Genomic DNA, 27597 nt, shown 5'->3' with positions numbered 1-27597 from the left:
TTGACTAAAGGTAAAATGCCGGGTCAGGGCTTGACGAAGTACATTAATGTCTTTCCCCCCCTCATCTGCAGATCATCTGAATAAAAGACCACTTCCACTTCTGGCTCCAAGCCATGCCCGCCTCCTGACCACACTTCCAATTGTACCCTGTTGGACCTTTTTCTTCCTTCCCACCACCTATAAAGCCAACCACTTGCCTTTCCCAGTAAGTCCCATACTGGACTCTGTCTTTTGAGACTGTGAGGCAAAGCATTACACCTTTTTTTGCAAAACAATATTGACAATATACGGGGTGGAACCCCAAACCTTTTTCTTGTTTTTGTGTTTCTTTTACACCTGCTTTGACTCTTGTAAGTCATCATTTTGCCTTTTCAGTTATTTATGCATATGAAACCATTTGTGATGTAATTGCAATGTAGAAGGTTAAACTTCTTCTAGTTACCTCTGCTTAGGCTTGATGCTATTTTGCAGCTCAGGTTCCAAACATATTATATTTGTTCCTGCTTCTCTTTCTTTCCTTTCTTTTCTGATCCATCCATCCATCCATTATCCAGCCCACTATATCCTAACTACAGGGTCACGGGGGTCTGCTGGAGCCAATCCCAGCCAACACAGGGCGCAAGGCAGGAAACAAACCCCGGGCAGGGTACCAGCCCACCACAGGGCATTATTTTCTGATCTTTGTTGTTAAATGACAGCAGTTAGTCCAGTCAATTAAATTGTACTGGTTCAACTATTAACTTTAAGCTGTTATAATGCCATCTTGGCGTTCCCCAGAATGTTTGATCTGCTATCCAAAACTTGTATTAAATGACATCAGCTGACACTCATTTTCTGTCACATTTAACTAACATTTAGGTTCTCAATGAATACTAGAGGCCCTACTGATGGATGCCCCGACCTTGAAGAGGATAATGTTTAACTAGTGTTTCAGAATGAGATGGCAATCTGTTCCAAAGCAAACCTACATACATCTATGCTCACAGGCACTTGTTCAATCCACCTAATAATATATAACAAATAGATTCTAAAAAAAAGGCACTGCAACCAGGAATCAGACTGGAGTCCACATGTTGTGAGATGACAATACCATCTTACAGTATTTTCACTTATTGATTTGTTTTGAACATGTTTTACTTTCTATGTGGCATTCCTTCTCATTTTACAAGACATGTCTACTGTGGGACAAAAACATTCTTGGGTTAGAAGGGGTGGGCTGGCTTTGCTTAGACACATCACTGAGCTCTGATTGGTTATAACAGACCATTTTATTGAGCATATTTAGGAAAGCAAGGTAGCAGCAGTACAGTTCATTCTATGTAGTAGTATGTAGTAAGAATATGGAGCTTGGGTTTCCTGTGCAGATAGGCAGACGCTTTATACTCCTCTTGTTCATTAGTGCTACATGGTCAGCTCCTAGGGAGGAAGACAGAAATACATTAAAGTCCCTGTTGCTTATGCACAATGACAGCAGTGAGATTTCCAAGGAATCACTAATTGACCAATGCTTATCAATTTGTGAGGATACTCAAAGGATTGAGAAAGAAAAAGGGATACTTCACAGTTGTATGCATTGGTAAAACATTAAGTTTTATGATAATGACAACAAACAGACAGAATATGTACAGATTAATGTAGCCAAAATGAGGTGTTGGTGAAATCCTAGCAAAACATTCAACTAGGAGAAAAAAATATGCACAGACCAGGAGACAAAGGCTACATCCTCACTACTACATAAAATGATCTCCAGCCACACTAGCATTTTCACAACGATTATAAATGTACCTCCATCCATACTGAAATGACTGAAATATGACATAGATGTTCACCTATAATGTGTATTCACACATTGGCGTAAAAATCCTCGAAGGGATAGTACTGCCGGCAGCCGTGTGATTTACTGCAAAATTTTAGTGACTGGTAAAGTATTTGCATTCTGCACATGTATTCAGTCTTAAAATTGTACAAAACACAATTTAGATGCATACAGCTAAGCAACACAACAAGTGCCCTGGAACTCTTCTGTGTCCACTATGTTGGAATAGATTTCTTTTCCATGAAGGGTGACCAATCAGGAAATGAGATTTTTGTAATGGTCAGGATCCAATCAGAGAAGGACTACGTCATAAGCACAAACAAATCAGAGTGTAATTAGAGGCTGCGTTTTCGCCTGTCTGCACCACAATGCTGAGGCTGCATTTTCAGAAGTAGATAGATAGATAGATAGATAGATAGATAGATAGATAGATAGATAGATAGATAGATAGATAGATAGATAGATAGATAGATAGATAGATAGATAGATAGATAGATAGATAGATAGATAGATTTTAAAGTCATTACAGGACTGTAGATGGAGAGTTCATCTGTATAGTGATGATCCATGCAGCACTGCAACAGTGGTAGGAATGATAGGTCTAAAACTACATCATCAAGTGTACAAGACTCAAAATGGAAAATTTACAGAAAAAAATAATAATCACAAATTTAATAAACTAAAATTGCAAAAACAATGTTACAAAAGCACTACCATATCCAGGTGTTGAACGATTACATTGTTAAGTACATGATAGTGAGACACTTTTCTTACCATAATAGCATTGACAATATCATTTTTGTTGTGCCTCAGTGCTCTGACAGCTTTGGCTCTCGACACATTAGCCTGTGCCATTACTAGCTCAATGTCTCTGACCTCCAGACCTGTCTCATCCAACTTAGGTAAAGAAAGAAAGAAAAAATTAGACACTCACCACAAAGTGAGAAATTGAACCTGATTGTAGGCTAGGGGCATATTCATACTGTAGACGTGGGTATAGAAATAACTCAAAATCTACTTTTGCAACAAGATTTACTGTACCTCTTCTTCATCTTCACTCTCCTCTTTGATGGTGAGCGTCGGAGTTGTCTCTGTAATGAGGGGCGAATGCTCAATTGGAACCTTGAACTTCTCTGCTGCTGCTTTATGCACCTGTTGCGACAGGTCCTCAATCTGCAAAACAGTCCATCAGTTTATCAATTCAGTTTGTAGTAAGCATCACCAAAGCAAAAATAAATACTATACAAAATAACACAAGATAATTAGAGGGATTATCAGAAAAAAATAAAGTCAAACCCAAAGCTACTATGGTTGCTAACAAATATGTGGAGGTGTGTAACAACTGAATGAAAGGATGGTTATTGGTATCTGGTTGTAGCCAGCGAGCTGTAAATGCATGGCTTGGGAGTCTAAAAATTTACACTGGAATTAATATTTCCTTATTTAGATATGCTTTCAAAATGTCATTGTTGTCACTTAATTTTTTTTTTGTTTTTAAATATAATTTTAAATAAGCTTCAAATAATAATTATTATTAGAATTTTGGTTATTAATCTTTGCAAATTTGGTCAAGACACACATTTACTTTGTACGCCTTACCTTGGCTTCTCCAAAAACAATGTAGATATCAGATGCAGGACTTTTGAAAACATCAGGCTTGGTTATGACAAACAGAATATTTTTTGATTTTCGAATGGTGATCCTGGTGACGCCATGCACTTGTCGAAGACCAAGTTTAGACATAGCCTGGAAAATAAGACAAAGCGTAACACATAAAAGTGTAAGCACTTAGGGTGACATTTATTTCTCCACTCATTACATATGGTGCAAGGAAAGATAATGCATAATTTTCAAGTGTGTAGGGGTTGCGGTGCAGAGGTGTCCCATGTCATGCTCCTGGACCCACTCCTTAATACCTGGAACCCATATGACTAGCAGTTCAGCCACCTTTGAATCAGTTCTACATTGGACTCTGGTCAGTAAAGACATCAACACTATCTTTGTAAAAAGATTTTTTTTCATTCACATTCTAAGGGGTCAAGGATGTGCCCCAAACCTTTTTGCTTTTCGGCATCTTCTTTTACACATATGAGTGTTCCTGTCTTGTGGATTGCCATAGCAGAAAAAAAAAACATTTATTACAATAAATTTAGTTATTGGACTTTTTATCTGGTGTCTGGCATCTGGTCTGAGGGTTCAAGGGGATGACAGCGCCCCCTATCTGTCACAATATATACTGTATATACTGTATATTTATATATATGCCCATGGGTTTCTCAAATTGTCAACAAAGAAATGACCTGTGTTGCCCAGTCTTGCTTTACTGTGCTCTGAAACTACAAAAAAAAAAAAAAAAATAGGCTGGACAAGCAGATTGTTGGGACAGCATGGACAATATGGTCTGTCTATTTAACAGAGAGAATTGGTGATTTAATAGGTAATTTACTATTATGTATGTTTATTTTGGGTTCTTCCAGTAAATATTCTGGGTTCTACCTAATATAGTTTTGTCATTGGCTATTTAGTTGTATCTGCAATGCTATATGATAGCTTTCTGAAATCAAAATGGTGAAAATGAGCATGACAATGACAATACCCAATGTACAATATACTGTGATTGCTGCAGAATTCGGTAAATTTGATGGTGACATCAGAAAATCAGCTTGCGAGACCTGCTCACACTGCAAGACAGCCGATTGAAATTTCTTCAGATCATGTAAGATGCAATTGGGCATTGCAATCCCTCTCATTCTCTACTTAAAACAACGGCCGATGAAGCTGAAATTTGAGCCAACTCAGAAAATCAGTTGGCAACAACAAATCACACTTAAAATTGTGTCAGAATCTTACAGTGTATGCCCGCCATCACTGTGTGTCATTGTTTTAAGCAAGAAAATCAATCAAATCAAGGATGGTTCAGTCTCATTTGTGTTCAATGTATCTTTATATATAAACAGGCACATTTATGTTTTATGCATTGAACCAAAAGGGACAGAGCCCTTCTAATGCTACAGCTGTTGGACCCCCCATTTGCCTTATATAAGCTGGAATTTTAAATGGCATTAATGTTGTGACATTGTCATTTATTCTTGCGTTCTTCTGCTCCTTTCTTGGCTTTTGATCTTTGGCTCTGTATAAAGGATTAAGATCTCTGATTTACAGAATTGGTTTAATTTGTTTGAGTTAGACTTTTAGGCATTTCTCTTTTTTGATTCAGTGTTTGGATTTTTTTATCTCGTTTTTGAATTTAGTTAATTTGCTAATATGATTTCCCTCATCACTTAATTTGATACATGTATTTTATTTTAATGTGGCCAAGCTGAATTTTCTTAGGTTATTCATGTCGTCTTGCTGCCTATTTTTCAAGTAAAAACATGGGTCAAATGGAGCCCAGCGGATCCTGACAGTTTTTTTTGTACATTTTGTATTTGTATGTGCTGTTTTTGAGAGTTTTGAAATATTTCATAGGTATTTTGGCAACATCATCTTGTTTATGATGGAGGTACTTTCATATTTTATCTGCCTATATAAGAGGCTGGTAGAAATCTTCTACCAACCGAGTTCTGAATTTGTTACGGTTGTGTTAAAACCAGGGTGTTTCCCCTGGCTTCTCTTTATTTTCTGTGTTGTTGCTTTTGTTTTGTTTTGTTTTGTTTGTTATCAAATCAAGAGCAAAATCTCAGTACCGGATTGTTGCAGGGGCTTATTGTGAGTATTGCTTTTCTTGGTACTTCTGTTTTTTTTGGATTTCTTGCTTTGTTTCCTGAATTTCCCTTTGGACTATGTATTGAGACTTGTTAACCTTTGAACTGTCTTTTAGGCAACCATTCTTTGCTCTTTTGAACATTAATAAACAATAATAAATGAATAATAAATATTTTCATTTTTAAAGATTCTTTGTTTGGAATTATTTTCATAAGACAAAATTTCTCTCTCCCTTAGGAATCATTCCTATACAGTGTGAAACGTTCTTTAAAATTTTGAACAAATTAAGCCAGTTCCCTGTTTTGGGCCAGAGTAGACCAGAGCCTGCAGAAAGTATTTTGAGACTGACTGAATTGGGTTAGTTTCTGCTGCACCGGCTAGTGAAGGTCCTGACCAGCTTTGTAGAGCCTTTTGGAGGCCTCAACCCCTTTACACCATGTTTCTGACTTTGTTACATGACAGAATGAAACAAATACAAGCCAGGGCAAAACCCTTGGATTTATTACAACAGCTACGAAATACAAAATAATTAATGATTAAACAGTTTGGGGCAATTTAAACAAATTAGTACCAGGATCTTTTACTTGTCTCTCTGACCACAATTCTTGGTCTGGCATTTTGTACTTTAATTATCGTTATTTTGATTTTGTAATGACTGCATAGGGTGGCAGGTGTTTTACGTAGGGTGGAATCAGGAGATAGAACATAATAGTAATAACAAGCCAAAGTCAAAATCGGATATGATTCCAATAAACAACGGTCAGGATATGAGACAAAATAATAAGTTGAAGGTGTAGTAAGAGAGTCAAAAACTTAAATATTTCACATAGCCTAAGCCTTAACACAAAGTCACAGAAAACAAATGAAAACAATTTACAGAAAACAATTTGTAGCCTGACAGATGTTTAACAACAGTGACACTAGAGTTTTAAGTTTTAAATTAGTCACAAACTCGGATTTTAAAGGAGTGTATGCTGCTGACCTTTACACCTGTAGTGAACTAGGAGTCCCAAAGCACATAAGTCCCAATAAATGCCAAAACCCCTTCCCTAAAAGTGTCCACTGGGGGGGGGGGGGGGGGGGGGGGGGGTTTATCACAATCATACTCCAAATAGTAATAATGGTAACCATTGAATCTTTATAAAATAAAAAAGATTCTTTTCACAAAATGCTCTTCAATTACAATGAAGCTCAGCTGAGCACAAGAAGCAAGAGAATTGCCCAGAAACACTAAGGCAACCCAACGCAAACAACGTACCAATATAGTAATCCAGAAACATATTCAAGCACAGACCAAGAAAGTAAAAGTTCCAAAATATACCAAGGCACAAGCACAGCAAAAATACAATTAACTCACAGACTCCAGAGTGTATTCGCAACGAATCACCAGGAACTGTTGAAGACCCTCTGGATGTATAGGGCAGAGGGCAATTGCAGGAAGTGATTGGCAGAAGGCCGTGTTTCTTGGGGGGACCACCCACAAAACTCATGGAACATAATAAAAGCAGCTTATATACATAGTCAAAACCAAAAATAAAGAATGATGATCATAATCAACATAAATGAAGGAGCTGAAAATAAACAAGAGATGTAAAATGTGTCTTTAAACCACAGCTAGGAGAGGTCATGTTGAGACATGACAATACCATTGTGGTAATTTAATTGCACACCTCACACTCCTGGAAGTCTTGTCTACCAACAGCCGGGCACCACTGCATTACAAACAGCAAACAATTGTGGTGCCAATAATAAAAACAATTTGGGCCTTAGGAAGATGTATTTTAAAATTAACATCTTCAAAAATCAAAAAACAGACCAGACCATTACGTTCCTTGACCACTAAAACCCCAGAACACTTCTTGTGTTATTTTTAGAGGCCAAAAAGGCTTCAAAATTTTGATTAACTTCTGAGAGCATTTAGACCCAAAGCCTGACTTCCTCTTCTTCCTCCAATTAGTGTTATTCTCCTCCTAATTGGCATTCACACCTTTGCCTGCAAACAGCCTTTCTAAGATCTTAAAAACTGTCAGAGAATGGGCATCAAAGAATGATAAACTAAAGTTTAACATCTGAGATTTCTGCACAGGTCTGCAAACCCACCTTGCGAGCCTTCTTTTCACTACGGCTCTGCTTGGCTTTGTTGATGGACTCCTCTCCTGATCCTATGGAGTGTGTGAGCTGAGACTGAAAAAAAATAAGAGAAGAGAGCCATCAAGTATCATTACTCATAAACTGGAGAGGCCCAACATAATAAGTTCTCATCCTAATGGGAATGTTCTAGAAAATTTATCATGGGAGCATTTCATAAAAATCTAGCACATAAAATATGGCTAAAAGGGTCTTTTTGTCAAGCATTTTAGGTCAAACGATACTAGAAGGAAATCCAATCACCTAAAAGAAGAATATATAGCAGAATATAATAGTCACAATAGAATGATTAGCTAATTTTACCTGAGACTGAGCCGTCCTAGTAGGCTGAATCTCTGGTTCTTCTAAGTCAGGCACAGAGTCATCGCTATCAGAATCATTACAGGATCCTGAAAAAAAGTTGTCTTAGTTATTATTCATTTTTTAAAAATATGTTTGCAGTGGAAATTCTAAAGATGACACATCATTGTCATCAGGAACTGATTCCTCCATTAATCAATCAAGTTTTATTATAAATAACATCTTTCATTGAGAATTACTGTACATCAAAACCATATGACTAAATAACAGACCGGGATTTTGTTAATTAACAATGAGTGTGATCATTACCCATTTACAAAGCAACTTTATTGCACTGAAAGTGAGGTTGGGGGTGCCATGGGGGGGGGGGGGGGGGGTGGCGTGGGGGGGGGGGGGGGGGGTGTGCAGTACTACAAAGACAGTCAGACAGAGAGAGTGAAACAATTCCTCAGAGACATCAAACCACCTTTACGGACAAATTCACTCAGCTGGTGAAATGCCCGATGGACAGATGAAACAACCAAGGGCAGTGTCCTGTATGACCCAATATTGTTATCCACCCACACCCATATAGTATTTTTCTCTCTCTGCCTACAAGAACACTCCTGAAAATTGGGCTTCAAAGAAATGAACTGGAGCTAAATTCATAGCAGTGAGACAGACTGAAAAAGGGAGAGGGTAAAGCAAAGGAGTGAAAGACTTATCAGCAAGTTAAAGCCCACAAACTGAAGCCAGCCAAACCAAGCGAGCACATGCCAGCCTACAAAAGCAGCATGTACTGCATCAAACCATGTTCCCATAAAGGATATCCCCTGAGATCTGCAAAATCAGACTTTATCTAGATATTGTTCACATTACCAATGAACATATATCACCACTGAACTGAATTGTTTTGCATATTTATGCCAATTTAATTAGCCAGATTTTCTCCTTGTTTTTCTGCTGATGTGTTATTGATTATAAACTCTGTTCAGAGAGTCAGAAGGTAGAAGTTCGGATGTCTTTCGATGCTCATTGTTCCACTAATCTGGACACTTTCTGTAGCATTTGACTTATTTGCCTGCTAAACAGGATGTTTTTCTGAAAAGAGATGGATTGAAGGACCCAAACAGAATTGTGGTTTAGCTCCTGTGCACTACAGATTATCCGAACAGTCTAACTTGGGTTGAGGTTTTCAGAGGAGTTTGGGTGAAAAAAAATCATGAAACTACTCATATCAGGCCAACTTAAAGTCACATGTTAACCTGTTGAATGCAGGAATTACACCCTGGGGTATGTGAGAGGAAACCATTGTTTTTTTGGAGAAAATGCACATTGATATGGAAGAACGTAGCCTCAATGTGGAAAGTTGCCAGACAGACAAAAGAGCCCTGGTCTATTGTGCTATGAGGCAGCAACACTAATCACTCTGATGCTCTTTTTAATAATGCTGAGCATCAATTGTTTATCAAAAAAAAAAATGAAGTGGTTTCACTGTATATTTTTCAATGCATCCTAAATTGAAAATTCTATAATTGTTTATTTATTTAGCACACTCTATATGCTGTAGACATGTAAATAAAAATTCTAGCAAAACACACACTCACTCAACAATGAACAACAATGCAAAAAACATTTTTCTGATTCTGTGTGGAATGAGTGAGGTGTGGTAAAGTACTGGAAGAAGACTGCATGGAGCCTGAAGCTGCTCGGTCTCCACCTAGATGCACATCAGCAGTAATGCAAATCAGAAAAAGGAATAATTAAACTGCTGAGCTAAAGGAACATTTCTCTAGCCTGATAAGCTGCCTGTGTTCTTCAGTGCATGGCAGAGTAGTTAAAACAGGCCTAGATGATTGAGCAAGTTCTTTCTGGGACATAAAGCAACGCTTTACCCAAAATGATCCATCTCTCCATCTTTCAAACTTGTGTATCCTGAGCAGAGTTGTGGGATAGCTAGTCTATTATATTTTTATATGTTATTATCCCCAAGTGGTTTGCAGTGATGGCTAAGAACAAAAACAATGAATCTCAGGTTTTAACAAACTTTCCGGTAGAATGGGCTTTTATTGAGACCAGAGTTGAACCAGAGCAAACAATATTAAAAGGTCCAGAAAAAGTGTTATGTTCCTCATGTCATTTAATCCACATGTCAAGTCATTCAGTTGTGTTCACAAAAGGCAAAATGCTAAGTTTTGTTAAATACACTAGAAAAATCAATGCAGTGCATGCAGAGGAAACACGTTCACATTGGAACGAGAACTGTTGAACAATGAATGAGGATGAGAGGTGGGACTTCAACTCAAAAGCTTAATCTCAAGTGAACATGCTCCCTGTGCGTGCACTGCTCTGATTTTCCAGAAATATTTAACAATATTTTGGCAAAAAATGTGGGCATTTTGCCCACTGTCAACACGATTCAATGACTTGACATGTAGATTATGTGACATGACTAGCTTAGGTCTACCATATTCCTTTACAGCTCTGGCTTCACAATTTTCATATTGTGGTGCAATTTTAGCTCTGTATGGCCTTATAAAGATGGAGCACAAAACATCAGTGAAAATTCTTAGTGGAATCCAACCAGTAATCCAAAATGATACATAATAAAATTGAGCAAAAATGGTCTGCTTGGCACAGGGTGGGCTGTTACAATCTTTACTCACACATTTGGATACTTTCATGAGGATAGTGTAATAATAATAATATGATGCAAATATGACAAAAAATAATAATTTAGAACATACTATGAGTTAAAATTAGTAATGATAAAATCTCAGAAATTGATTGATCAGCTAGCCTGGGGGAATACAGGTGGGCTGAGATGAAAGGTTAATGACAGGCTAGTATAGTCTGGAATGGAAGAGATAGGTAAATTTATGACATCCCTTCCCCTTCCAGGAGGAAGGCCTAAAGTAGAATTGGGGGCTGTGATTGGAGGACTGGGCTGTATTTCAGCAGGATTGGTATGAAGTAGGGAGTGTGTTGATTCAATTGGTCCAGGATGTACATCAAGGAAGCTGCACTAAGACAATAAGAGGAGTCTTGCAAAGGCATGTTCTATCTCTCTCTCTCTCCCTCTCTGTTTCTCTCCCTGCCATTTTTCCATGAAGGAGAAGACCACCTCTCTTGGTGGTCATATTTAAAGGCCACGCTAGATTAATGGCCATGCTGGACCAGGCTGAACTATAAACTAATATAAGACAGAGCCATTTGGTAGCCTACTATCAAGTTGGATTATTTTGCCAGCACTCACCTTTGTATTCTGTTTACCATTTGGGTATATTATTGATAAGACATCATGAATAAATGTGTAACTTTTTCTCTCCTGCCTGTCCTTGTATATCTAATTGCCTGGAGTTATAGATGTAAAAGAAAAAGGAAAATGCTGAACTACAGTACCTGACAGTGTGGTGAGAGTATGGGACTTGAGACATTTTTTTAAGATCTACATATTAAAGGCTATAAAGGGTGATAGGTCACTCTAGGACCATACCACAACAAAACAGATACAAAATATTTTTTATATAATTGTCTAAAGCAAACTTTCATCAATATATGTTCTAACGTGCTTATCCACTTCAGGGTTGTGAGATCTTTGCTAAGCTAAAAGAAAATAAAATAACTCTGTTTTCTCACTTGATGGTCACTGTAATGTTAAATTATCTCTACTGTGTAGCATTTGGTAATTTTTGATGATCTGGCAGTAATGGCAGCATCCAGTTCTAAAAGGTATCTTCCAAAACTAAAGGTGCCAGATTGTTGCCTCATTATTCTGTGGAGCAAAATGCAGCAATTTCTTAATGACTGTAACAGTCAATGAAGCGTTACAGTATTTGTGAGAATTTCTGTTAAATTATAGATTTGTTTTTGTTGGGGGGGGGGGGGGGTTAAAGAATTGCGTCAACTTGAGATCATTTGACACTACACTGAAGAGACATATGATCTGCCTAACAGCTACTGTACAAATTTATTTGTCAGGGAGCATCACACACCTGGTAGAACAAGTATTTCAGCTAACCGTGGTCTCAAACTCAGGGCCTTGCAATTACAGATCACCTTTCTGAGCCAATAAGGGGCTAATGAAATTAGCTTGTAGTGACACTGACTGAAAGGGTTGTTTGGAAGTCCAAGGGTCCCAAATTTGAAACTGGCTAGAGAGGATGAGAAGTAGGTGGAGCTGCCTTGAATGAATTCCTCATCAGAGACAAATAGTGCTGTGACTAAGAATTATGGTGAGTGTAAGGAGTTGTGTTGGGGGTAATGTATTATATGTAATGTGTGCTATATAGTCATATAACAAGTAACAAGTAACCTAACTCAGTACTAATTTTATTGAACCTAAAATAGCAGAGTTAACTTAGAAATAAAAACGGATATGTATTAATGTGTTACTGTGGAAGCGTATTTCAGACACTGCAAAAAAAATCACAGTAGTATTGTGTTTTTAAACAAAGACTTTCACTTCTACAACACTGTGCATGTGCATATTTTGGCTTTCTGGTAACAGCTAGTGAAGAAAAGTGTAGCCGTCAATCAAGTGAAAAGGACTGAACCAAAGTTGTAAATATTTAATCTTGCATGTGCTGAGGGCTACATTTGATCGGCCAAGTTTAGGGTCACATGGAGTTAGTGATTACATCAGCAGCACTGAGTGCAAGATGAGAGGCATAGTAGACAGTACACTGGCCCTTTCAAGGTCTCAGTTGCACAGCCAAAAAGAAAAGAGTGTGCTTCATGCAATTCAGTAACATAAACCTATAAACAAAGTGTCAGTTTAGTTTTAATCTATTTACTATGGATGTTTTGAAACAGTATGATCTGGTGGCACAGCAGCCAGTGTATATACTAAATCTTCAGGGGCTTGCATTTAGTATGGAAAAAGAGGAAGGATGTTATTTACTTCACAGTAACACAGTAACTTCACAACATTTATCTATAAAAAATAAGAAAATGATTAAATTTCTCCCTGTTTCTGGTCATTTTCATGAATGCTCCTATGTGGTCGTAGGATTTAATAGCAAATGATGGCCAGTAAAATGTGCAGGTTTTAATACAAAAGAAGGAAACTAATGTAAAAATAATGCACATTACATTTTATTATAAATAACTATAGAACATATTTTGTTACTTTTTTATAAATAATGAGCAATGTAACTAAGTTACTTTTAAAAGTAATGCTCCCCAACACTGGTAGTGAGAGAGATGAACGTAGCAAGGCTGAAAGAGAAAAAGATTGCTGCTGCCTAAGAGACATCCTTCCATTTAGACGCCTGAATAACAACTGGAACTGATGGAGTTCTTCTTTCAATCCAATGGATCAAAGGGACAGTATCAAGTCCACAGACACAGAGTATGAGGCCCACTGCTGTCAGAGATGAAGAGTAGCAGAAACGGTGGTATTGCCTTGAGTAAATTCCTCAGCAGAGACAACGAGTGGAAGATTGCAGAATCTAGCTATTGACGTATTGGAGGGCCATTGCTCTTCTGTTTCCTCTGTTTTCTTACCTGTAGACCATACATGAGGTCTGAATCTCCATCCTTTCTTTGAGTTCTAAGTGATTGTGTATTTTTCTAAGCCTATCAGTGGCCCTGCCTAAAAAGGCTAACCAATGTCCATAAAGTGTTTCAGACACTGTGCCTGTGGAAATGTTAAAATAAAGAAGATTGGGAGAGGAAAAAAAAGCTTGTGTGTAAGTACCTTATTTCCTAAATTTGAATCAAATTCCTGAAGTTATAAAGAACAATTAAATAAGGGACAAACATTTCCTCAGAACTCCAGAATATGAATAAACATTGTGTTAATCTACCTGAAGATCTGATTGCATTGTAGGATCAATAGTGAAGCTCTGGGGTTGGGTCCAGCCAGTAATAGGCCAATGAGTTACAGCAGATGCACATGCATTGCACTTCATTTATACTGTAATGTTTTAATAATGTTTAATACGCACCAGCATCTTATAGGAAACATTTGTTGTAGAGCATATTTTAGGGACAGCACATCAGCATAAAGCGCACTACAGCATAAAGCAGAAGACAAGTCTGTGAGGGTATAGCAGTAGCCTTTGGGAGCTAAATACATGCAGAAACAATTCCAGTTTTGGTTACCTCTCTGACTGAAGGCGACCTCACAGCTGGCCTTCAAGGCTAAGCTTCTGTCCACCTCACCCTGCTTCTGACTGCCAGGTGGCATTTTCATGAGATTATGGGAGATACATGTTGAAGGCAATAGGATATCTGTTTCACTGGAGGAGCCTGACTCAGCTGATATGGAGCCCTGATTTTTCTCATGGCCACCTTCGATGGGAATTTCAAGTAGGGACTCTGATTTAAGGAGATTTTCAGACTTGCGCACACCAGTTATATTTGTTGGGTAGAAATTGGAATGGTGTAATGTTTCTTCTTCAGATTTATCAAAAGATTTCCCTGTGCCATAATCTAATTGTTGAATATATCCTACTTGCAGAAGTTTGCTGGACTCTGATTTGTGCAGATCATTAGCTTGACAGATGTCCCCAGCTCCATATTTCTCATTGTAGTGATAAGAATTGCTTGGACCTATAGCCTGCAAGATATCATTAGATTTATCTGCACCACTGTCTGACAAATGCTGACTTTTTTCATGAATGATGTTATTTAGTTCTGGTGTGTTGTCATCTAACAACATCATATCTTCTGCGTGGCACAGACCAATGTGCTCTTCAGTACAGTAACTGGGCTGGAGTACAGCATCGCCTTGAGAGATGCAACCATTGCCTTCATTATAATGATGTGCTTGGTTTAGGTCTTCTCTCTGAGAGATGTCAGCAGATTTATTTTTGACATCTGATTGGTACAGAATGTCTGCTTGAATGACATTGCAGAATTCTTTTGGCTCATCATCTGGCTGGAGCAAATTCTCTCTATGGGTGAGGACACCAGGTTCTTCTCTACAGTCAACTGATTGCTGTAGATCTTCTTCCTGTGGGGTATGTCCAGGCTTATCCTTACCATTGTCTAAAAACTGTTGGCCTTCTTCTTGGGTTACCTTGCTGAGTTTGTATGTACCATTACCAAGAGTGAGCTCCTTTTCAGTCTGGTGTAGGCCACAACGTTCTTCAGAACAGCAATGAGATTGCCAGAGAGCATCAGCCTGAGAGATGTCACAAGATTCTTTACTGTTTTGGTGATATGAATTTCCTAAATCTTCTGTCTGTGATGTATCGACTGGTTTGTCTTTGTCACCAGGGTGGAGACCTTCTGACTCAGTAATGGTGTACCATTCTTTTGGGCTGTCAGCTGAGTTAAGTACATCTTCAGTTGGACCAGTACAATAAGCTGAATGGAGTAGACTTTCTGCCTGCAGGGTAACCCCAAGATTAACTTTAACTTTACCTGAAAAATGTAAGCCTTCTACTTGGGTCATGTTGTTGAGATCTTCTTTTGCCTCTTCTGATGGAGTGTCTTTTTCAGTTTGGCATAGCTCAATATACTTTTCATAGTTGATAAATGTTTGATGTGAAACTTCTACTTGAGAGACATCAACACATTTTTCATCATGATGAAATGATTGGCTCATTTCTTCTGGGTGAGAAATATCATTATGCTTTTCTGTGCCATTTCTTGATTGGAGAATGCCTGCTCCCTGAATAGATTTTGGGATTTCCTCTATGCTTTTATCAGATTGGTATTCATGATCTGTTTGGAGTTGGTCACTAGGTTCTTTCGTGCAGTCTCCTTCTGTCTGCGGTATATCTCCAAATTTGTGTATAATATCTGTTGAGTGCAGCATGTCTGCATGGGTGGTGCTGCTGAGTTCTTCTAGGCCATCACCTGAGTGGAGCACATTTTCTGTCTCTGAAGGGTCAGCATGTTCTTTGTAGAAGTAATATGAAGGGTGCAGAGTTTCATCTTGACAGACTTCGCCGGATTCTTCAATGTAGTGAGACAACTGGCTTTGATATTCCACCTGTGAAATTTCAGTAAGTTCCTCAGTGCCTTCATTTGATTGAATTACACCTGCTCCTTGACTGAACCTGTGGATTTCTTCTGTGTCATCATCTAAGTGGAACACATTTTTGGCTTGGGAAAAATCATTAGTTTCTTCACTGTGGAAATTTGGTGAATGCACACCTTCCAAATGAGTGATTCTACTAAATTCTTCATTATAACAGTATGAAAAGCTCATATTTCCATCCTGTGAGATATCATCAGGTACATATCTACCATCTAGTGATTGGCTCAGACTTTCTTTTGGTGTTGTGCCACTACAGTCTTCATTATAGTGGCATGCCAGGCTCATATTTTCTGCCTGTGAGAAGTTTGTACTATCGCATGATTGGTGCAGAGTTTCTTCCTGAGTGCTTAGGTGGAGTTCCTCTGTGGCACCATCTAATTGGGGCCCATGCTCTTCCTGAAACTTTTCAACAATTTCTCTGTTGTGGCAATGGGATGAATGAAGTCCTTCTGACTTAAATACATCTCCAGGTGTATCACACTCAGATAAGTACTGAAATTCTGCTTGGGTGATGTTGCTAAGCTCTTCTAAGCCATCATCTGCGTGGTGCACATTTTCTGCCTGTGATAAATCACCAGGTTCTTTAGTGCAGAAATGTGAGTAGAGCAGACCTTCTACTTTACAGACATCACCAGATTCTTCATTACTGTAAGACATGTGGCTTGGACAATCATTCTTTGAAATGTCACTAGATTTATTTGTGTAATTTGATTGCATCACATCTGCTTCTTGACTGAAAGTGTGGATTTTGTCTGTGCTGTCATTTAAGTAGAACACATTTTTGGCCTCTAAAAAATCATTAGATTCTTCACTGCAGAAATAGGGTGTGTTGTCACCTTCTAGTTGAGTTATGTCTCTTAATTCCTCATTATGACAGCATGCAGCCTGTGCAATATCACCTGGAATATTTGTACCATTGGATGATGGGTTCAGTCCTCCTGACTGAGTGTTGCTGATATAATCTTTATTGTAACAATATGACAGACTCATATTTTCTGCATGTGAGATGCTTGTACCGTCATGCAATTGGTTCATACCTTCTTCCTGATTGGTGCCACTAAATTCATCGTTATCATTAGTACGATATAAAAGGCTCATATTTTCTTCCTGTGAGATCTTTGCACCATCATATGATTGGTTCAGTCCTTCTTCGTGGGTGGTGCCATAAGATTCATCATTACAATTATATGGCAAATTTATATTTTCTTCCTGTGAAATATTTGCATCACCATATGACTGCTTCAGACTTTCTTCCTGAGAGCTTCTATTACATTCTTCATTGTAGCAATATGACAGACTCATATTTTCTGTCTGTGAGATGTTTGTACTATCGTGTGATTGATCTGCACCTACTTGAGTGGTGCTACTAGATTCATCTTCATTATTATGACAAACTACCAAGCCAATATTTTCAGCTTGTGCGATATCACCTGGAATATTTGTACCATTGGGTGATGGGTTCAGTCCTCCTGACTGAGTGTTGCTGATAGAATCTTTATTGTAACAATATGACAGACTCATATTTTCTGCATGTGAGATGCTTGTACCATCATGCAATTGGTTCATACCTTCTTCCTGATTGGTGTCACTAGATTCATCGTTATCATTAGTATGATATAAAAGACTCATATTTTCTTCCTGTGAGATCTTTGCACCATTATATGATTGGTTCAGTCCTTCTTCATGGGTGGTGCCATAAGATTCATCATTACAATTATATGGCAAATTTATATTTTCTTCCTGTGAAATATTTGCATCACCATATGACTGCTTCAGACTTTCTTCCTGAGAGCTTCCATTACATTCTTCATTGTAGCAATATGACAGACTCATATTTTCTGTCTGTGAGATGTTTGTACTATCATGCGATTGATCTGCACCTTCTTGAGTGGTGCTACTAGACTCATCTTCATTATTATGACAAACTACCAAGCCAATATTTTCTGCTTGTGAGATATGTAAAGCAGTATATGATTGATTTAGATCTTCTTTCTGAGAGGTGATATCAGATTCTTCAGTGTAACAATATGGAAGATTTATATTTTCTACCTGTGAGATGTCTGTACTCTCATGTGATTGGTTCAGACCTTCTTCCTGAGGGGTGCCACTAGATTCATCATTATAATTATATAACAGACTTATATTTTCTACCTGTGACATGTTTGTACCATCATGTGATTGATTCAGACCTTCCTCCTGAGTGTATTTGTGGAGTTCTTCTTTGCCACCATCTGGTTGGATCCCATGTTCTGCCTGGAACTGCTCCTCAGGTTGTCTGTTGTGGCAGTGGGATGGATGTGGACCTTCTTCCATGATCATATCCCCAGGTTTTTCATATTCTAATAAATGCTGACCTTCTGCCTGGAACTGCTCCTCAGGTTGTCTGTTGTGGCAGTGAAATGGATGTGGACTTTCTTCCCTGAACATATCCCCAGGATTTTCATATTCTAATAAATGCTGACCATCTGTTTGGGTGATTTTGATGAGTTCTTCTAGGTCGTAATTGGAGCGAACTGCATGTTCTTCCTGAAATTGGACAACATGTTCTCCAATACAGACATCTGATTGCTGTAGACCTTCTGTTAAAATGATGTTGCTGAGTTCTTTGGTGCCATCAGTTGCAGGATACACATTTTCTGCTTGTGACAAGTCATCAAGGTCTTGAGTGAAATAATATGACTGGTGTAGTCTTGCTGCTTGAGAGATGCCACAAGCTTCTTCTGCTTCTTTATAGTGATGTGTTTGGCCTAGAACTTGTGACTGTGAGATTATATCACTAGATTTGTCTTTATCATCCCCTGATTGAAGCTGACCTTCTGCTTGGCTGAAGTTTTGGAGTTCTTGTGTGTCATTATCTATCTGGGAGGAGTCACTAGGTTCTTCAGTGCTGTCATGTGACTGATATAAGAGGTATGCCTGAGTGACATAGCTGAGTTCTTTTCTGTCATAATCACAGCTGTGCATATCTTCTACTTGCAAGACATCACCAGGTTGGTCTGTGCCAACATCTGCTGAGTGCATTCCTTCAGCTTCTTTGAAGATAATGGGTTTTTCTGAGCTTTCACTTGATTGCAGTGCATTTTCTGTCTGCTGTATATTACAAAACTTTTCCATGTAGCAATATGATTGGTGAAAACCTTTTGCCTGAGAGGTGCTGTTAGCACCTGATTGGAAAGCATTTTCTGCTTGGCGTAGGGCATCATCTTTGTCAGGATGGTATAATGGTTGTAGGATGTTAGCCATTTTCACTGCAAAATCATGTAATTTGTGTAAATCTTCCATCTGTGAGCTGTCACTGGAGTCATCCATACTGTCATTTGATTGGTAAACATTTTCTATCTGACACTTTTTGTCAGGTTCTTCTCTATAGTTATCTGGTTTAAATCTATGACAGATATCTATAGTTTCCTCTGAAATATAATCTAAAGCATGTAGATTTTCTGCCTGAGGAATATTATCAGGGCGGTCACTGCTGTAATGTAAGTGATGCAGATCTATGTCCTCGGTTTCTTCAGTATCACCATCTGACTGACAAAAATTCTGTTTCTGGGAGATGATACTCTGATCTAATTTGTCATTAACTGATTGTAGTTTGCCATCTGCCTGCATTAAATCATTAGTTTCCTCAGTGCAGTCATATGATTGTTGTACACCTTCTGCTAGCAAGACATCTCCAAGTGTGCCTGAACCATCTGATGGGGGCACACATTTTACCTGAGGCATGCTGCTGAGTTCTGATGTGTCCTGATCATACTGGGTCACATTTTTTGCCTGGACAAAGCTGTTCAATATTTCTGCTCTGGACACATTGCTGGATCTAACTGTGCTGCAATCTGATTGATTTGGACCTTCTGTCTGTGTGATGATGGATACTTCACTACTGTAACTTGACTGATGCCCACCCCCATGCTGGGAGAGTTCATCTGACTGGAGCAAACTTTCTGCCTGAGTGATATTGCCTAGTTCCTCTGAGTGGTCATTAACTTGGACGTTTTCAATTAGAAATATGTCAATGGAGGTCTGTGTGCAGCACTGAAGACTTCTTGCCTGGGAAATATCAGTAGGCTCTTCTGCGGCATTATCAGATTGGCACAACTTCTTTGCACAGGCAATACTGTTGGGTTCTGCCATGCAGTAATCTGATTGTTGAATACCTTCTGCCTGGGGGATGCCTCGGGGCTCTTCAGAAGAATGCATTGATTGATTAAACTCTTTATAGGATGACAAAAATCAAAATCATGACAAATCACACATACAAGGGTCTACTTTTTATGTTTCTAAATTTGCAGACACAAACCAGAAGGGCATTCAGAAGTAGAAAATAAAGTCTCATTGTTCAGCTTCAATAAACATGGTATGAATTCAGCAAGTCACAGAAGGAAAACATGGATGAAATATTCTTACCGAATAGCATATGGAGAGAAAAACCTGTGAGATGAAACCTCAAACAAATCTGAATTAGAATCTCCTAATAAAGTGTGCTAGAGAAAAATCAAACAGTAATTAAGACAATTCTAGCAAATTATGCATTCATTCATCCTCAGAATTAGAGTGCTAGTTATGTAGTTAGACTCACAGAGACAGATGCATGTTTGTCTCTCTTGCTCACATGCTTTAACAGAAGTTAGAAAAAGTTTAAAAATATGTAATCTTAAATTTTCAGAATTCTGGAAACTATCCTATAGGGTCAACCATGGTAGTAGAGACTCACTCTGAACAACATGGCTAATCAGCTTGACAACATGTAGGCCAGAAGAGAATTCAGAGAGAATGTGTAGAAATCTGAGAAAAGATTTCCTCCTTGCCCTTGTTTTAACCAATATATGTTACTTCATAGAGTGACAAGAAAAAGTATATGAATCCTTTGGAATGACCTGGTTTTCTGTAATAACCTGTCATAAAATGTGATCTGATCTTCTAAGTCACAAGCATGGACAAACACAATACGCTTATGCTAATAACACACAGTTATAATATTTCATGTTTTTATTGAACACATCCATTCACCATCCATTCAGTGTGTTCTTCTAAAAGTAATTATTCGCTTGGATTTAATTACTTTGGTAGCAATAACCTCAAACAAATCATTCAGATAGCTGTGGATCAGACTTGCACAATGTTCTGAAAGAATTTTGCATCATTCTTCCTCACAGAATTGCTTCAGCTCAGCCATATTTTTACAATGACTGGTGTGACCAGCTCTCTTGAGGTCATTCTATCGCATCTCTTTTGGGTTAAGGTCTGGGCTCTGACTGGGCCACTGCAAAGGGGATATTTTTCTTTTTTTGAAGCCATTCTGTAACAGATTTATTTTGATATTTTGGGTTATTATCCTGCTGCATCACCTAACATCTACTGAACATCAGATGACAGACTGCCACCCTGCCATTATCATGTCGGATACTTTGATAAACTTTGAAATTTATTATTCTGTTGATGATGATATTTGTCCAGGCTGCAGGGCAGCAGCAGAGCCTTAAATCATGAAGCTCCATCTGCCACCATCCCACATGACCCTCTTCCTCTGAGCCAACATGGCTTTCTACCACCAGCCCTGCATGACACTCTGCCTCGGAGCATTAATGACCCTCTACCTTCATCCTACATGTCCCTCTTGTTTCTGAGCCTATGTGACCCCCTGCTACTAGGGTGCCTACTTCAGGTGCGCAGCGATGTTTCTTTCTTTTTGAGGGAAGCAGCATCCTCCTTGGTGCCCTGTATTAGACCCCATGTCTGTTCAATGTTTTGTGTATGTTAACCTGTTTCACTGATTTCTTCCAGTTTTTTTTGTTGTTACACTTAGGGTTCTTTTTTACCTCATTGAGCATTCTGCGTTGTGCCTGTTTGAGACATCCTACTTTTATGGAGAGTAGCCATAGTACTAAATCATCTTCATTAGTGCATAATTAATCTAACTGTGCACTGATGAATATCTAATCTCTTTTTATAACTATTTTGTAATACTTCCCCGCTTTATCATAGTTCACCTAAAATCACCTTTTTTGCAAGGCATGTTTCATATCAGCAGATATTTCTTGTGAATAGTAAACTCAAAATGTTGGAGTCTTTTTTTATAGGTTACAGTAGCTCTAAATCACACCTCCAAACACGCTTCATTGGCTGGACTGTAGGTTTACTAACTTCTGATTCCAGTTAGCTTTTGTTGAAGTCTATCAGCCTAGAGGTTCACAAACTTTTTTCTACCTACACTTGTGAATGTTTGAATGATGTATTCAATATTTACGAAATCAAAACAATAATTTGTGTGTTCAGTTAAAACAGACGGTGGTTGTTCATTGTTGTGAATTATATGAAGATCAAACTATACTTTACAAGAATCTTATACATAAACGTGACTATTTCCAAAGGGTGCACATACTTTTTCTTGCCAATATAAAGCCTCTTTTCCTAGTGAAACCACCCTGAGATGCCTTTCAGGTACAGTACAATTGTTTCCCTACATTTACAGTCAAAGCATTTGGAAGTTAGATGGCAAGAATGAAGTGATATCCTGGGGCTTTTCTATTGAAAGGAGAAGTCAGTAACTCTATAAGAGAGTGGGTGCTGAGCAACATGATACTCTCCCAGCTGCACAGATGCCCACTTACTCAATGGTTCTTCCTTTTAGCTCAACTGGATGAGATGCTATTTTTAACTCAAAGGCCCTGAGTTCACAGCCAACCTCTCCATGAAACATTTAACATGTAATGCTTTTTTAGTATATCATTAAAACTAACTTTCTAGGAAGGCATGAAGGTGTGAGTCATCTTTTAGCCTTTTGGGTTGGTGGTGGAAACTGGAGTGTCTGGAGAAAAACTCAAGGTGGCATAAAGAGACCGTGGAGAAATTGCACACAGATTGCGACCAGTCTTCTATTTGCCTGTGTATTCAGTTCAAGCGGGCACTTCTCACTAACAGGTATGTAGCACCTGCATCGGACATAGCAGGTGAATTAACAACTGAACAACCACGGAAAACAAAAGAACAGAGTTAACCAATTATTTAGTAAGTGGACTAATTAGAAGCATTCACAGTTCAAGTGCCTCCAATGTCTTTAAAATAGTATTGGACATATGTCAGAAAAATGTTTTTAAACAAGGTCCGCTCACAAATGTCTCTGTACTTTCATTTCAGATCTGTCACACCGCTTTGCTACTCCTATCTATCACTTGGTGAAAATGTGCATGGGTCCTCATTTGTTAATGTATGTATAAAATGGATGTGACTCTACGACTATTAAAAGTAGGTCATCACGTTTAATTTCTGGATTCTCATTTATTAGACATAAAAAGAGGAATAACCTTGGAGATCAATCATCATCCCAAAAGCGGATAGTAGACGTCACGTAGTATATGTGTACCAAATTTCAGGTCAATAGTTCAAACAGTTTGCGAGCTACAGGTGATTTAAAATCCTGGACAGACAAACGGACAGCCATGGTAGCGTATTATATAAGAAGATGACTTGCCAGTTTAGGTAAGGATACCACAAATATGGAAATGGTCCCAAAGGATCCTCCACTAATAGGTTGCAGCACATAGTCCCCAATGAGAAATGAAGACACCATGTTATCTCTTTAAATGAGAAAACAGAGGGGTTGTACTGCAGACCACAACTTACTCTCCAGGGGCCTCATTTATAAAATGATTATCATTTTGAGGATGAAAATACTTGTTAGCCAAAAATAAGGAAAATGTGTATGCCAAAATGAAATCATATTTATAAAACCTGGTGTACGCACATTGCTATGCAATTTACCCTTTATAAATCTCAATCATCTTTTAAATCTGTGTTTGTGAACACGACTCAAACCTCGCCTGGTTACATCCTGAAACAACCACATATGAATCCCGCTAATCAATCTCATACTGTACATAAACAATCACAATGCTGCAGACCTTTATTGGCTGGTACATCAATCTGCAATCTCCTACATGATGCATCCAGTAATGCAAGGTAGAAGTTCTCATCTCTAAATTTGAGGCATGCAAAGAGCCTTTCTTTGATGGCGTAAGTGCGGGTGTCAACAACAAGTGCAAATATGTTGAATGACAACATGTTACTGCTGCTGTTAATGTTGTAAGATCCATCTGCATCTTGACTGAAATTAAAGAAAAAAAAAGAAAAAGGTCTGCCGACGAAGCAGATTGCTGGTCACTGGTAGAATGTGCATGCAACGGTAGGAGGAAAAAGCACATTATAGCTCGTCTGTAAATGCAGATGCCTTTTTATGTGGCATTATGGCAGTCGATAGGTAGTTTCATCTTGGGGTCACAAATGACTTCTGTATTAATAGAATGTCACTGCTTACAGTTAACACAAGCAGCTCCATTCTCCCTAGGTGTCCTTATTGCACTATGAATGCATTAAAGTTCTCAGATTATGTTGGTAGCAACATGTTATATTATGTTAGATACACATGTTCCCACATCAAGTTTCCTTTAATAAATCCCAATGTTTGCATAGGAAGATGCACATGCACATTTCAAACCTCTTTATGTGCATACACAAGCTTTAAAAACGAGGCTCCAGGCCATTTCTATGTGCCCAGATCTCAGCACTGGGCATCTAGCCCGGTGACCCTGAGATCAATGAATTTAAAGTCACCTCAGACTAGGGTTTAAAGAAAAAATGTACAGGAGGTGTGAAGTTAATGGTCAGCTGGAGAAATGGAAATGGCCGATTCTTAGAGAAGAAAAGTATCAGGAGATGAAACATAATCAATAAATGGACAAGATCGATAACCAGAAATTTCAAATTATCAAAGTGTCAGGGTCAGATCAAAACCTTAATTTATACTGAAGTAGATTCAGAATAACAGTCTAAAGCCATTAAGTCAAACAACAAAGAAAGCTTAAGAGAGTCTTTATGGAAATCCAAAATCTTGGACAACTAAGAAGTGCACAAAGCTGATCTATATACCTTTGACCCAGTGATATCATGCGTCACACACTTCCAGGTGACCTTAACTAGAAACAACATAGAAACAATAAACAGTGACCACAAAAGAGCAGCATTTTAAAAAAATGCAGTTGCTATAAAATGTGAATTAAATTCTGTTGGAGCATTATAACATTACAAAGATTTAGACGAGAACAGGACATTCAGCCCAACAAAGCTTGCCAGTTCTATCCACTTAATTCCTCCAAAATAACATCAATTGTAGTCCCAGAAGTCCTGCTGTCTACCACACTACTTGGTAGCTTATTCCAAGTGTCTGTGATTTTTTTGTTTAAAGATAAACGAACCAATGTTTGTGTGAAATTTATCCTTAATAAGTTTCCAAATGTGCCCCTGTGTTCCTGTTGAACTCATTTTAAAATAGCAGTCTTGATCCACTAAACTAATTTCTTTCAGATTTCAAACACTTCAATCCCTCCTCAAAACTCATCACCTGTAGACCTGGAATCTGCCTAGCTGTTATTCTCTGGACTTTTCCTAGTGCTTCTACGTCTTTTTTGAAACCAGGAAACCAAAGCTATTCACAATATTCCAGATGAAGTCTCACCAGTGAGTTATAAAGCTTGAGCATAACCACCTTTGGACTTGTACTCTACACATTGCGCTGTATAACCTAACATTTTGTTAGCCTTCTTAATGACTTCTGAACACGTTCTGCCAGTTGACAGTGTCCAGTCCACTATGACTCCTGAATCCTTCTTTTTAGGTGTACTTTCAATTTTTCAGACCTTCCACTGTTTATTCAAACCTACCATTTTTACTTCCTACATGTAATACTTTACATTTACTTACATTAAATTTCATCTGCCACAAATCTGCCCAAGCCTGTGTGCTGTCCAAGTTCCTCTGTAATGAGTCAACTGATTCAAGATTATCTTATTACTTCAAAATGAAATGGAGACCAAAAAATAATAGTTCTACACTTTAGAAACGTCCATACTGGAGAAGAAAAACTTTTGTTTCATTAACAGGAATCATGGAAAAAATTTCAAAAAATTACCCATCGTAAAGACCACTGGAAAAAAAAAGAGCCAGGAGTCTACAGAGGAACAGAGAGATATGAGGAATGGAAGAGAAAGGAGTGTGGTGCTTACTATCAGCCAACCTCGACTGCAGAGAACTGTACCTTGGCAGGTCTCAAAAAACTTTTTGTTTTTGCACTTTGTGGTAATTTAGTTGTCCTGCTACTTTATACAAAGTATGATGGTAGTTGAACCTGTGCACGTGTCCTTTTTACTGTGAGAACTTTCTGTAAACAGAGAGCAACTAGGCAGACTTTATCAGAGAGAGAAGACGGAAATATTGGTGTTTACATTCAATAATGTGGAGTAATAAACTGAGAAAAAGAAATCAGAGAAATCATCCAATGAAATTTGATGAACGATATGAAAAGCTACTTTAATGTACAACCTTTTAATGTTATCATGTAATTAAACTGATACTGTTTGTCTGAGTTTGGATGGTGAATTAGCTTGTATGTGGCACGTCACATATTCATTTAGAAAAAGAAGAGATAAAGAAGAATTTGAAATTGCTGCTTAGCAAACAGCCTGCTTGTTAGCTTAAGAGACAAATTTGTCAATTTTACTTGTAAACTTGTTAAACATGTTAGACTTTTCATCATGATTAATGTATTCTCCTCATTTTTTTTCTGCCTTTTACAGAGTGTCTTTTTTGACTTATATGCATCAAAGTAGGGGTTTTGACCTCAAGGAATTCAATTTTGACTCTCATTTCTCGCTATATTGTTTACTGAACAAACTTGTAATTTCTTACTGTCTTCCCGTGATGCCATTTTGGATTCTTGAGGGTGCTGCAGTTTTACAGATTCCTGTTGGCCATTCCATTGGGGATTTCCCTGGATTCCCTGGGATTGTGCAACATGTGACATCACTAGCACGTCCACTTTAAAGGTCACTACTAGTATTTCTTCCGTATCTGAGTTTGCATTGAATTAATATTTTGTGTGCAGTTTTCTACATTTTACCCTTAACGGTTTGTTAAATGTTCCTGGTTTGTTTAAAATATATTTTGTTTCTCTGTGGTCTCTACTCTAGAATGTATTGTTGATCTCGCTTCATCACCTGTCCCCTTTTGATTAAAGTTTTTGTCTGACTTCTGCTGAGGTCTAAAGTTTTGCTGTCAATGTAAGTAAAATGACACCTTTTATTGGCTAACTAAAAAAGATTACAATATGCAGGCTCTCGAGGCAACACAGACCCCTTCTTCAGGCAGGATGTAATACAGAAACTGGAGTACAACACCCTAGTACTACTGTCAATGTAAGAAAATGCAGCTTGACATTGATTAGATTGCTAATATAACTTTGCTAAGCAGTGGTTCTCAAAGAAACATCAAAATAAGGAAGTAAAAGCAATGCTTATGTTGGAAGTCTTGACTATTTCATGATCTTCTTAATAGATGCCATGCATTTCTATCTCTAGTGCATTCTTGCATTCTGTATTAAGAATTTTGTCTTGCATCCTTATGAGCCATTGTATTCACCTGCTGCTCAACTGCTGTATATTCAGGAATACGTTTTGCTTGTCAATGTGGTTCATTGTCTTGTCTTCCTATGGGAAGGGGTTATGTGACCCAACAAAAGGCTGGATATAAACAACAATAAACTCTTTGCACAATTGACGCCATGCATTTCTCCTTCTTTGTCATTCTTGCCTTCTGCATCCCACAA

The 27597-nt window shown here is 38.1% G+C and overlaps 1 protein-coding gene across 3 annotated transcripts in view; it reads right to left on the bottom strand.

The window, feature by feature from the left end:
* Positions 1-1249: 1249 nt before the first annotated feature.
* The window catches only part of nacad (NAC alpha domain containing), a 50525-nt gene continuing 24177 nt past the window's right edge, over positions 1250-27597 (bottom strand). The window contains exons 3-11 of one of the 3 annotated variants that reach the window (XM_051935934.1): positions 18356-20155; positions 18032-18247; positions 14057-17089; positions 7973-8058; positions 7622-7705; positions 3416-3562; positions 2858-2989; positions 2591-2713; positions 1250-1416 (exon numbers count right to left, since the gene is read on the bottom strand). In XM_051935934.1, the coding sequence (XP_051791894.1) occupies positions 1402-1416; positions 2591-2713; positions 2858-2989; positions 3416-3562; positions 7622-7705; positions 7973-8058; positions 14057-17089; positions 18032-18247; positions 18356-20155 (5636 nt within the window). In that variant the 3' untranslated portion in view covers positions 1250-1401. Of the gene's footprint in view, positions 1417-2590; positions 2714-2857; positions 2990-3415; positions 3563-7621; positions 7706-7972; positions 8059-14056; positions 17090-18031; positions 20156-27597 lie in introns of all 3 variants that reach the window. The other 2 variants (XM_051935935.1, XM_051935933.1) reach the window with 2 other exon arrangements.

This window comes from Erpetoichthys calabaricus, chromosome 13, assembly GCF_900747795.2.
Source record: "Erpetoichthys calabaricus chromosome 13, fErpCal1.3, whole genome shotgun sequence".
NCBI classification, from domain to species: domain Eukaryota; kingdom Metazoa; phylum Chordata; class Cladistia; order Polypteriformes; family Polypteridae; genus Erpetoichthys; species Erpetoichthys calabaricus.
Note: the sequence above shows the minus strand (reverse complement) of the source record. Positions and strands in the feature narration are given on the sequence as shown.